Source organism: Juglans regia, chromosome 14, assembly GCF_001411555.2.
Source record: "Juglans regia cultivar Chandler chromosome 14, Walnut 2.0, whole genome shotgun sequence".
Taxonomy (NCBI): Eukaryota; Viridiplantae; Streptophyta; class Magnoliopsida; order Fagales; family Juglandaceae; genus Juglans; species Juglans regia.
In genome coordinates, this window is record NC_049914.1 from 24,728,664 (window position 1) to 24,741,023 (window position 12,360).

Below are 12,360 nucleotides of genomic sequence, written 5' to 3' on the forward strand. Positions count from 1 at the left end.
TAAATTATGTCACGTAAATAATTTATTGTGTAAAAACTTTCAAATATAATTATTATAAATTTTGTTATCATACGAGTCTTACATGGCATTGTCATTTGATGAAATTGATTCTTACTTTGACTAGAATCAAAGATTCTCAGTCAATGCTATTTGTAAAATGTGGCTTTACAGATTTAACAATAGACTAGTCATAATTAGTAGACAAAACCCAAACCTTAAAAATGTATATAATTTGTAAATATTAAAGGTTTGAACTGATTAAAATAAAAAAAGCCTCGTTGAGCTCTAATAACTCATCTTAATTCAATTCATCTCATCTCATTTAATCATTATAATTTTTTTAAATTTTTACATAAAATAAAATAAATAACTTAACTTTTTCAAATTTTAAAATAAAAATAATATTAAAAAATAAATTTTAATAATATTTTATTTAATTTTTAATTTTAATCTCAATTCAACTTTAAAAATAAAGGAAGTCTTAATGCAATGCTTGATCACATGATAATCAATAAAAAGCTAAATCTTTATTTGTTTTTTTACCCATTTTCTCTCTTTTTAACCCTCCATTTGTCATTATTTCTCGTTTACAATCATGATGATGGATTCTTTTTGTTGAGCCAATCAATCGACCAACCCTTCCTTGGCACCAAAGAAGATCTTCGGCCAAATTATGTGGCCCACAAGCCATAACATCTACACATGAGAGTTATGTGCTACCCATTCGATAGCACCCTAATGGGATCTTCCTTTTACGAGATTAGAGCTCGTTTAGATATCAAGAGTATCTCAAAATATAAATGAATAATAATGAATAATTTATAAATAATAATAAAATATGTAAAATTATCATTTATCTTAAAAATTTAAACTAATAAGAAGAGATATATTTTATTATTTATTTTAAATATTAACACTCTTTATCACGTGTGGGTTAGACTCATTCTTAATATGTGGCTCAACACGTGAAATATTTAATTAAATGAAATAAAGTATAGAGATTGAGTTTGATGTAAAATACCATGTGAAATTATCACTTATTCTAAAAAGTTAAACCGATGAAAAAATATAAATTTTATCATTTATTTTATATTTTAACAAAATTGTACTAAAATACCTAAAAAATGTTATTTTTCCAATCAGTCACTTATCATCATTTCAACCCTTTTGAAGCAATTCATTTCAGCTCATCATCACCCAGTATACAACCTTTTCGTAAGCAAGGTAGCAGCATGTGGCCCCATAGATCTGTTTCATATTGTAGCTTTATGATAGCCAAGGGCCAAGCCTACCTTGAACTCATCCGATTATACTACCATGGTCAAGTCTACCTTTGTTCCATCTCTTCTCTGCCAACTCTACGGGAGATTGCTTGCTACAAGCCGATTATTGTCGTTCCCTACAACAACCAACAATCAGACTGCCCCAATGCTTTGGATTGTGGTCTTTGCCTTTCGCATCAATGTTATGGTCTACAATTTTCGTATACATGTGTTGTTTGTCTCGAACATATATATAACTTAGAGCAATGCTATGTATATGTTCTTATTCACTTTCACATTACACACTTGTATTTTTTTTATAAGGTGTGTAGTGTTTTCATAGGATGTATGAGTATTTTTTATAAAGCGTAAAGTGTGAGATAATAAATAATAACTTATGAGAAGAATTTCTCTATAACTTATATTATATACTATACTTTTATTTTATTAAATTGATGTGACAGCATCTACCCATTAAGAAAAGGGATAAATTCAAAGGTGGATGATAGTTGATTGTAATTGAAAATCATTTCCATCATTTATAATACACGCAGCAAAGCATACAAGATGAAGATATCTATATAAAACAAAAAACAAAAGTGCTTGATTCTCTTTTTGTCACCAACGCAAAGTTTCGATGCATATTTTACTCTAAAAGACTAAAGACTGAATCTATGTTCGGATTCGAATTCAGACATATTGGCATAGAAAAGAGAGAAAAGAAGAGAGAAAGAGCAGAGAGTTTGAAGTGAATATGCAAGTGCAAGCCTCCCTCCCCATCTTTTACCAGAATTTAGGCAAAATAAAATTCAGGAACTCACCTTTATGTTAAAAAAAGAGAGAGATGGGAAGAGAAGCTGTAATGGTGTCAGAATCAGTAAATATTGTAACTTTGGGAAACAGAGCGTGTGATGAATCAGTGACCTTTGAAGCTCCTTTTCAGCTTTCAATACTGCACGTTCTCCTCACTCTATAGCATTTTCCTATTGAGAAAGTTCTTCCCCCGCCCCCCACCCACCATGTGATGTAATATCTGTTTCCCATTCAGAGAGTACTGCAGCCTGCACTGTTTCTGACAAGTTTGAACCCCAAAGAATTTCTGTATTTTTCCATCTTTTGTATGGTTTTTTTTTTTTTTTAAACAAGCGAAGTAATTAGGAGATGTTTGGATTTAGAGATGAGTTGAGATGGTTTATGAATAGTAGAATAAAAAATAAATTATTTATTATATTTGATGTGGGAATTTGAGAAATTTGTTTTGAGATTTGAAAAAGTTGAATTGTTTATTATATTTTATGTGAGAATTTGAAAAAATTGTAATGATGATATGAGATGAGTTAAAATGGGTTGAGGTGGGTTTTGAATCCAAATATCTCCTGTCTAGTTAGGTAGCTTGAGCATAAGCACTTTGGAGAGAATGATAGTGGCCAAGTATAAGGAAAACGTTTATTGCAAGTGCCTAGTGTAGATGGTGTGTAAATGTGGCTGACGTTGAGACACTTGATGAGAGAGAGACCGAGCTGATGAGAGAGAACTGAGGAGAGGGAGAGACGAGCTGCTCGAGCTAATGAGAGAGAAAGACCGAACTGATGTGAGAGGAAAAATTCATTTTTAATCTGACGTGTCATGGACGACTGCACGCTACTTCTATCTACCGACTGTATATAAAAGAACTGTAAAATATAAACATCCACACATTTCTGTGTATGTGGATTGCTCATTGATGCCCAAATGAGTCAAGTGTGATGGAAGTAAGGGTTGTCATATATTGAGTGGGGCAATTCTTCCTCAATTAGTAAGTTTAATATGTGAAATATTTAATTAAATAAAATATAGTCTAGAGTTAGAATTGTAACTCAAGACTTCTACTCTTGTATTATGTGAAATCATCATTTATCTAACAAATTTAAACTAATAAAAGGATATTGATTTAATTATTTGTAATATATAGTCTTAACATTAAGCGACACTACTTTCAACGGAGCCCATATGATCGTACCAATTTCGTGTGCATAACGTAGTCAAATGGGCAGCCACCAATTAAGTATTGCTTTTCTTTTTTTCAATTTAAACCAAGAGACAAGAGTTGGAACAAAAAAACTTTAGAGGTACTAAACTCGATTTTGTTCTTCAACTCAACATCTTATTATAAATGATATATAACTGATAAAAAATCTTAAAGTATTTTGAAATATAAATCCCAACATATCACATATGACAAATCCCAATAGTGAAAAGATCTGAAAGGCTAGGATGAGTTTAGATCTTAAACTCATCTCAACTCATCATTACAATTTTTTCAAATCTCAATACAAAATATAATAAACAATTCAATTTTTTCAAATTTCAAAATAATAATAATATTAAAAAATAATATTTTAACAATATTTTATCATCTAAGCTCAACTCAACTCAACTCACTTCAACATCCAAACACACCCAAACTTCTCCGTTTGGATTGAGAGTTAATCTCAATCCATTTAATCTAATCCTTATAATTTTTATAAATTTTTACATAAAATATAATAAACAATTCAAAATTTCAAATCTCAAAACAATAATAATATTAACTTTAACTTTAATCTCTAGTCACTATGCAAACCTAAGAGATTACCACATAAAGAATATTGCTCCTACCAAAACTATATATATGTGTTAACCTTTGTGCTTATTCAACTAGCAAATGCTACCTCCAAGTCTTTATATGCCTCTTTGCTTTCATCAACCACTTCCCTTAACTTTTTTTCTTCTTTAATCATAATGTTTGATTTGTTTTAGTATTGAACTTGCCATGATAATGGAATGGGCCTCTTCTATAAAGAAGAGATCATGGCTTAATTAAGAATCCAAGCCATTATTGTACAACAACTGTTTTCTTTTATTGTAACTTTTGCACCTTTTTCTTGTGCTATATTAAACTAAAGAAGTTAATTTAGATCTAAACTTTGTTAATTATAAAGTTTAGTGCAACAATCATCATGGTAGCTTTATTCTGAGACATTTGTTTCCCTCTTTACACCAAAGCAAGGTTGGGTGGGGGAATCAAATTGCTCAAATTATATTAGAACTCATTTCATACCTTAATTAATTAATGACATGCCTCCATTAAGTTTTTCAATTTCATTAGGTATGTGAAACCAAATCACTCTTGATAATAAGAAAACCAAAACCGGATCTGATCTTTCAAATTCTTCTCTTATTTTCTTGCTCGTCACCGTCACCGACTTTCGAATGGCAGACCGTGGTGGTAGGAATGGCCAAATCAAGCTGCCGAATCAGTGCGGCAGTTTAAGTCCAGCAATTAGTAAGTCAGCAATCAATAGTAAACCAGATAAACCACAAGAAGAAATTGATGCAAGACTCAACTTACATCTAAAGATAATATTGGTTCAGATGAAAGGCAATTTCTTTAAGGTAATGACAAGATGATGTCATGACCATTTTTTAGATTGTTCAGTATCTCAAACAAAGGTAGATAGATATGTCACTAACAGCTTCAAAAGATTCTTAAGCTTCCTCCCATTAGGCTGATCTGGACGTCACACCACTTTTGACATATTACAATCTAAGTAGTTTAATCCTCAAACAAATCAAACCTGGAGCAAAAAGGTCATCCTAATTGCATTGAGGTGGCCAACTATATCACAGAAAATAGGAGTGGATGCAGACATCTTAACCTCATCAGAGGGTAGTGTTATTTCAAATAAAAATCTATCTCAATCTGTATCTATCAAGTTTTCCACCACTGAGATTTTCTTGCTGATTCTAGTCCAATGCTTCTTGATCGAATCCTCTAATGATAATCGAATGAAGCTCCTACCACTAAACGACCCATTACTCAACGATCTGCAAAACTTTTCTGCTAAAATAAAGCTATGATGATTACAAAAACCAATAAGAAAGAAGATTTTCTGCCCATAAATGGTTATAGAAATTATCTCCACAACCACACTACATGTTTTTTTTTTCTTTTACAAAAGATATAGAAGTAGCATAACCCTTACTACCATACCATGAGACAGGCACCAACACCCATAAAAAAACAAAAAACAAAAAACAAAAAAAAACCAAGTCTTGTTATTTGAATGAGATTTAACTACTGAAAGGGATAGGAGTGCGTGGTACCCAAATACCATTCATATTTAGTGTCAGAACCCATGTGACAATGTGGCCCTTACCCCTTCATGTCCACCTAAAGAAAACAAAAAATGAGACAAAAAGAGTCCCCTAATGTGACCTTTAATCACATGAAAGAACAAACTTTTCTTTGCATTTTTTTTTTTTCCCACTAATATTTCCTTGAAGTTTTCTCCTGTGCCTGTTTCATAATCTAGTGGATGACAGATGCTGCAGTAACAGAGGGCAATAAAAATTGAAAAAAGTGACAGAGGCACAGCTTTCATGCCACTTCTTTTCCGTTTCCAGGCTCCAAATCAGTATAGTTGTTAAGCTTCTGCAAATTACAGACTCCATTTCTCTCCAGGTTTTCGTTTTGTAACACAGAAATTCAAGGGCGGTTAAAGAAAGAAAACACACGAGTAAATAAAGCAATATAATACTAATTCTTGCAAGTTACAAACTATCCTTTCTTCTATTAATGCTGTGGTCCAGCAAGCACCTGTAGAGAGTGTATAAAGTAAGGAAAGAGAAAGACCCCACTCCCATAAATCAGTTCGCATCTGTCCTTCTGCGTATGCCTTATGTATTAATTGTAAGTAGTATGACTAATATTGCTTGATGATGATAATGAAACGAGGATGGTGATATCCTGAGATCTTTGTCTACAAGTTTCTTTGACGTAGGTAATGACTTTTGGCTGCTAGAGGATTTTTCTTCCTTAGTTTGGGCTCCTAAAACCTTTCTGCATATACAAACATATGAGCCAAACAGAATAAAAGACCCATCTGACTATAAATTCAGTAAATTATATGCTTGGATTCCTAGGATCCAAGGTCCAAAAGGCGGATGATCTCTTACTAGCATAGTCAAAACACAACCTTGCAGGCCATGCTCAGGCCCTGTCAACTACATTCCATGCCCAAAAGGAAACCTGAAACATAATAATAACAATAAAACTTAAACAATGAAGTTTCTTATTCAGGATCAAAACAATAAATTGCAGTGTGTGGCAGTACCTGGGCATTTGGAGAAAACAGTTTTCAGAGAAGCCATGGCGAGTGGGGAAGTGGTGGGCAGCATTGAGTTGTTATTAGAAGAAGACGAAGCAATTGTGGTCTCATCGGCTTTAGCGGAAGCAAAGGAAAGGGCAGTGAATTGGTCACCAGCTGATTTTTTAGGACAAACAAAGAGGCTATCAGGGAGGCTGTGCTCTAGGCTGCTCACAACACAAAAGGAGAAAACAAATAGATATTTTAAAAAATAAATGTCATAAAAAGGGCCTGAAACAATTATGTGAACGGACTGACAAGAAGTGTACTAAAGTCAAAATTGATTGAAAAAAGTAAAGAAAAGAAAAGCACCCTAGATGATCCAAAGCAGTAAAGGCAGGAATTGATGTATTCTGAGAAAAATTCTGATTCATCGCCATTGTTGGCAAACTTTCTTGACACCCAAAATTTTAATTTCATACCTTTCAGGGAGGTCACTTTCTTTAGGATACGATTTCTCCTCCTTGCTCATGCTATTGCTATCAGCATTGCCATTACTACTAGCCGGATTCACTTCCTGCTGCAGCTGCCGACGAGCATCAACGGCAACAGTTTGAGAAGTGCCTGCGCCTAGATCATCGTTTTTCTCTGCATCAAAAGTGGAAATAAATAATAAAGCTTGCATCATTTCTCCAGTATGAATGCCATTTCAACAACATCGATTGATGAATTATAACCTGTTGGGACTATTTGATCTATACCAACAGTTGGAAGAACGAGGGCTTGACTGTTAGGAGCCTGAGTTAGAGTTGGCGAGGGAATGGGGGACCCAAGAGATAAATTGTGATGATATTGATGAGGATGATAACAATGATTCTTCAAGTCCAAAAGTTGCAGATTCTTCAGCCTTCTCCCTTGTAGTTCAATGGCTTGCTGCAGATCAGCCTGTTCCTCCAGTTTCCTTCCCAACATTTCTTGAGTATCATAAAACATTCTTGCTCCTGTGTTCAGACCAACACACCTTAAGAAAGAGCAATAGAATTTTATACTGAAAATTAAAAAAGAAACATTATTGGTTGTTGATTTGCTTGCCAAAGTGGAGGTCAAGTGGCTCTCTAGAATCAAGCCCCGATGGACTTGAACACAGTGAATACTCTCCCCTCTCCAACTGATGCTGCTGTTGTTGCTTCCTAAAATTAGAGTATAGATTGACAACAAAACATCAATGATAGGAAGCAAGCAGCATACAAAACAAAGTCCCAATATAGAGAATATGCTCATACTTGTCAGGTATCTTTCCCTTCTCCTTGTAAGGCTTAACAAGCACACGGGAATCACAAACAAAATGAGGGTTCCCTTTCGCTAAAATAATCTTCACTGTCTCCGGGTAAACGAACGTAACAAATCCAAACATTCGCTTTTGCTGGTATGGAATCCTCACATCTTGCACAGGTCCGTAAATGCTTTAAAACCATGAGATCAAACCAATAAAGCCTGTTTATAACTACAATTCCTCCATTCGAAATTCGAGTTGCCAAAATCCGAACAAATTAACTAAAATGAATTACCTGAAGTAGTTGGAAACATCTTCTTCTCTGAAAGTGCTGTCAGCTGGGAATGTCAAGTAAATCTGTCTGGAGCCTGGATTCACCATTCCTCCCAAACCCATGGACGAAAAATCATTCCTTTCAGACCGGTAGCGCGCAAACTTGTGAAGTTCATCCCCTATCATCAACGCTGCTCCTGCTGCCGATCTGCTGCATCGTCACAATCCCACCACAAAGTAAAAGAAATCATCATTAATCCAAAAGCAAAAAACCCATAAGCAAGATCCACTGATCAGAGTCAGCAATTTACACTTTATGGCATTACAGTATGTTGAGTTAAAATAAATTCCATGAGATCCTTCAAAATGCGTACTTGCGCTGTGCGTAAGGTAATAGCATATGGTAAACAGTTAACGGGCATGAACTTCATGATCAAAATACCCCAATTAAACCTCATCCGAAATCAACAACTTCAACTAAATGGCAATTCAAGTCATATCTGAATAGTACTTACCTCTGGGTATCATTTTGTTGTTGCAACAGAAGACTCAGGCACTTGTCGTAAGGGTAAGAAGCTCCGACCATGAACTGCGACGCCGTGGTTAGCTTTTGCTGGTGGGCAGCCTTTGATCTAAGAAACTCTTGGCACTGTTCTAATTCGTTGAGTTTGCTAGGCGAACCAACAATAGCAGCAGTATCCAAGGAATCAGTGTGAAGAAAACGGCAACTGCTGCCATTTTTACAAAACCCTCTGGCGAAATACAGGCATGGTTTCCATCCAAGCCCAGAGCTTGCGTCTTCCAACCCCGAAGACACACCTGCAGGAGCCAAATAGCTTCGGGTGTGGAACGGGGATTCAGCATAAGATCTCGGCTTCACGGTCAAATCCAGCCGCGGGTCGAGCAAGTCATCGATCTTAGAGTCATTGAGAAAAGCAAGATGATCTTGAAGTGGGTAGTCATCAATGAGGTCACTAGAGTTATAGGGCAATGCAGAAGATAAAAATGAGCCGGGACCAATATCACTGGTTTCTTTAACAACACTGGCGTAAGAGAGAGAAGGAGTAGTACTGGAAAAGCCAGTACGAGGCCAAGGGTTTGGAGAAGGGGAAGATGGTTTTGAGACGTCAATGCCATTAGCTGTGTTTCTGGACGCGGAGGTGGTGGAGAGGGACAAAGGGTTGGGCCTTGAGATGTGTTTGAAGGTAGAAGGTGAGGAAAGTGTAGAGGGTGAAGAGGCTATGGAGTTTGAGGGCAGTCCCAAATGGGTTTTGGCTTTAAGGATAAGATTCTTAAGATTGATGTCTGGTCCAAAGGCCAAGCGTATCATCTCTTTCTCACCGTAATCTTGCAAGAGAAGGTAGCCCATGATTTTCGAGGCATTTTCATGGTCCAAGGTTTGGATTCTGGAGAAAACTACCTTAGTAGCTTCATAAGTATCCATGGCAGCAAAAACACAACTCCTTGAAAACTACCTTAGAGGCGCTGGAGAAACAGTAAGAACAATAAATTTATTAATGGTCTTTTCTTGAAAGAGAGCAATAATGGGTGGATTGTTATCTTAGTATTATAACGATGGTGGTGTATGAAAGTGAGAAGCAAAATGTACAAGGAAGAATGGGTGGGTCTTTCTCTGTCGTGACGACCATGAAACCGAAGAGTAGTAAGTAGACTAGTAGGGATAGAACTTTGAGGTTGAAGTGAAGATGGCGGAAGACAAGAGGGAAGTGAGAACTGAGAGAGTATGGATTCGAAAGTACTTAGGTGTTTTGCTGCTGCTACTACTTCTTTAGTTCTCTCTCTCTCTCTCTCTCACTCAAAACTTACAGCCACAGGCCCACAACTTTTGGTGTCAGTACATAGCTACTACAGCGGCAGCCTAGGGAGAGTAAACTCTCATCCGTGCTATGCTGATGCTTGTATTCTAGAAAAGAAATGATATTTGTAATATTATTTTAAAAAAAGTAAATAAATAAGAAATTTATATAAAAAAATTAATTTTTTAATAATAGATACCACCTTTTTTTAAAGTGACTATACGATGTTTGTACATTTCACAATTGTACGTAGCATTACTCTTTTCAAAATTACAAAAAAACAAGAAAAGAAAGAAATGATCATGCTTGTATTCATCTGATTTTATTATTATATTTTTATATAAAATATAATAAATAATTTAATTTTTTTAAATACTAAAATAATTATAATATTAAAAATAATATTTTATTAAAATAACCTATAAATCTATACGGGATCTTATTTTTTTAGGATTTTGTCCTAAGAAATAGTATCATCAATCACCCTAATGTTTAAGCACCCATCCAGTCACTGCTTTTTAATATTTGGTGGGGTTTCATTGATTCAATATGATTTTCTAACTACAGTCCAGGCCCTACCCTCATAAAAGAGCAGCTCCTGCTGCAGTACGGTGTTCGGTGATGACCAAAAAGAAAACACAGTAAGACAGGGGAAGGTGAGGCTCACGGACTTTTAGAAATATTTAGCACATGCTACTCATATCATATTAGTATTTGTATTTGGATATATTGAATAAAATTTTAATTGATATTTTTAAAAACCTTAGTTACAACTTATTATTCATTATTTATATGTTTTATAATTTTTATAATTTTATTTGATCCAGTATATCGCATTTAAATATATTTGAAGTGACGGAATTTTTGAATTATTTTACTTTAAATTATAATATTTTAATCATATGAAATTACATTAATTTATAAGTTTATTTTTATAAAATTCCTTTATAACTATACTGTTTCTCTTGTAATAACTCTAAAATTCTTGTTTGCTTTAATGTCTATAATAAAATAAGTATTTATACTCGTTATTTTAGATTTTTGTCACATTGATATATTTTAAAGAATTTCTTTAAATCTAGCACTTAAATAGACATCTACTTAAATTATATCTTATTCAAAATATAAGATCAAAAATATTTTTGTGTAAGAGAAATAATATTTATTATAATATTATGATTTTTTAAAATAATATAAATATTTAATAAGTAAAATTTTATCCATTATCATCACACTATATATTATATATAGATTTTTTTTAATTAAATATATAATATATGGATGATGAGTAGAAAATTTTTAATTAATTTAAAAAAATAAAATTAAAAAAATATGTGTGGAGTTGGTAAGTAAGGGATATTATAAGAAAGAAATTAAGAATGAAATAAATTTGAGAATCTGGTTAGCACGAGCAATGGGGGCGCGTGTTAGTAAGATGGAGGGGGCTTAAATAGTGCAGGTTCACTAGCCATCATTCTGACAGACTTCTTCCTTCGTACCGTCTCTAATCAGTGAAGTTAATTTACAGTTTGATTTACATGCAGTAATATTTTTGAGAAAGTCTAATTTGCCTCTCTAATTTGGCACTGTCAAAATTAATTTTTTTTTATTTAGTAATTAAGGAAATAATTTTAAATATATTGATATATTTTTTTTATTTTTTAAATATATTTAAATATATTAAAAAAATATAAATAAAAAAATTTTTTTACGCTAAGCAGTATGCCCAGAGGTCAAGTTGGGGCGGCATAGTAGCCGCACCCAATATTTTTGGTGCTTCCAAAGTTTGTAATTTATATATTTATTTTAGCTGTGGTTTAAACAGTGAATTGAATTGAGTTGAGATAAAATAAATTGAGATAAAAGTTGAGGTTGTATTTGATTTTCAAACTCAGCTGAGACTAAGCTTAGTCTCCACTGAGTTCAGTCTAACTTTAAGTTAAGTCTAACATCTAAATACTCAACTTTCAAATTATTAAATTTATCCCAATTCAAAATCATCTTACACGTGGGATCTACAATATTTTTCAACTTAAAATATTTTTTTACGTGATATCCACAACCTTTTTCAATTTTTTATAAAAAATATTAAATTCATCTTAACATTTAAATATATTTTAAATTCAGTTTAGATAGGTCCCACATAACTCCATCCACTGCTCAACTCACTACTATTCATAAAGAAATTAATTCAGCTGAACTCAACTCAACATCCAAATGCAATCTGAAAGTTTAATAAAATATTGTTAGAATATTTATTTTTAATATTATTATTGTTTTGAAATTTGAAAAAGTTGAATTGTTTATTATATTTTATTTAAAAATTTAAGAAAATTATAATGATTAAATGAGATAAGATAAAATGAGTTGATATCTAACTCTTAATCCAAACGGGGCAAAGGAAACTCAAAGCTTTTCATTAATACGAAACATACAAGACCATGAATTGAGGATGTAAATTTAGTGGTGAGCTACTTACTATATTATGGACAAAATGCAGAGACCACTCGGTTTGACATCTTCCAGAGTCTGCCCATGCCATGTCAAATTTGAATCTCCACACTTTGTACTGCTTTAATTACTGATAATGCATCCATCCCCTTCAATCCACCACAAGTTGTGTTACC

General features: G+C 33.5%; 1 protein-coding gene across 5 annotated transcripts; it reads right to left on the reverse strand.

Moving 5' to 3' along the window:
• Positions 1–5,834: 5,834 nt before the first annotated feature.
• On the reverse strand, positions 5,835–9,716 carry LOC108994667 (zinc finger CCCH domain-containing protein 46-like). 5 transcript variants are annotated; one of them, XM_018969972.2, is made up of 9 exons: positions 8,432–9,715; positions 7,939–8,127; positions 7,654–7,833; positions 7,463–7,560; positions 7,108–7,371; positions 6,853–7,018; positions 6,398–6,597; positions 6,240–6,312; positions 5,835–6,123 (listed from the first exon to the last, which is right to left on the reverse strand). In XM_018969972.2, exons 1-8 carry the CDS (start codon positions 9,358–9,360, stop codon positions 6,284–6,286), a joined length of 2,055 nt encoding a protein of 684 aa, XP_018825517.1. In that variant the 5' UTR covers positions 9,361–9,715; the 3' UTR covers positions 5,835–6,123; positions 6,240–6,283. The 5 variants fall into 5 exon arrangements, with proteins under 5 accessions (XP_018825517.1, XP_018825520.1, XP_018825516.1 ...); XM_018969975.2 differs by having other exon boundaries at positions 5,835–6,312; positions 7,132–7,371; XM_018969971.2 differs by having other exon boundaries at positions 5,835–6,312.
• Between the last annotated feature and the right edge of the window lie 2,644 nt (positions 9,717–12,360).

What these genes read in the sequence shown, in the direction of transcription:
- LOC108994667 (XM_018969972.2), bottom strand. Translation starts at nt 9,360, where the DNA reads ATGGATACTTATGAAGCTACTAAGGTAGTTTTCTCCAGAATCCAAACC. An exon ending in CAACAAAATGATACCCAGAG is followed by an intron (nt 8,128 to 8,431) that starts GTAAGTACTATT and finishes GTGACGATGCAG; the next exon opens with CAGATCGGCAGCAGGAGCAG. An exon ending in GAAAGTGACCTCCCTGAAAG is followed by an intron (nt 6,598 to 6,852) that starts GTATGAAATTAA and finishes TGTTGTGAGCAG; the next exon opens with CCTAGAGCACAGCCTCCCTG.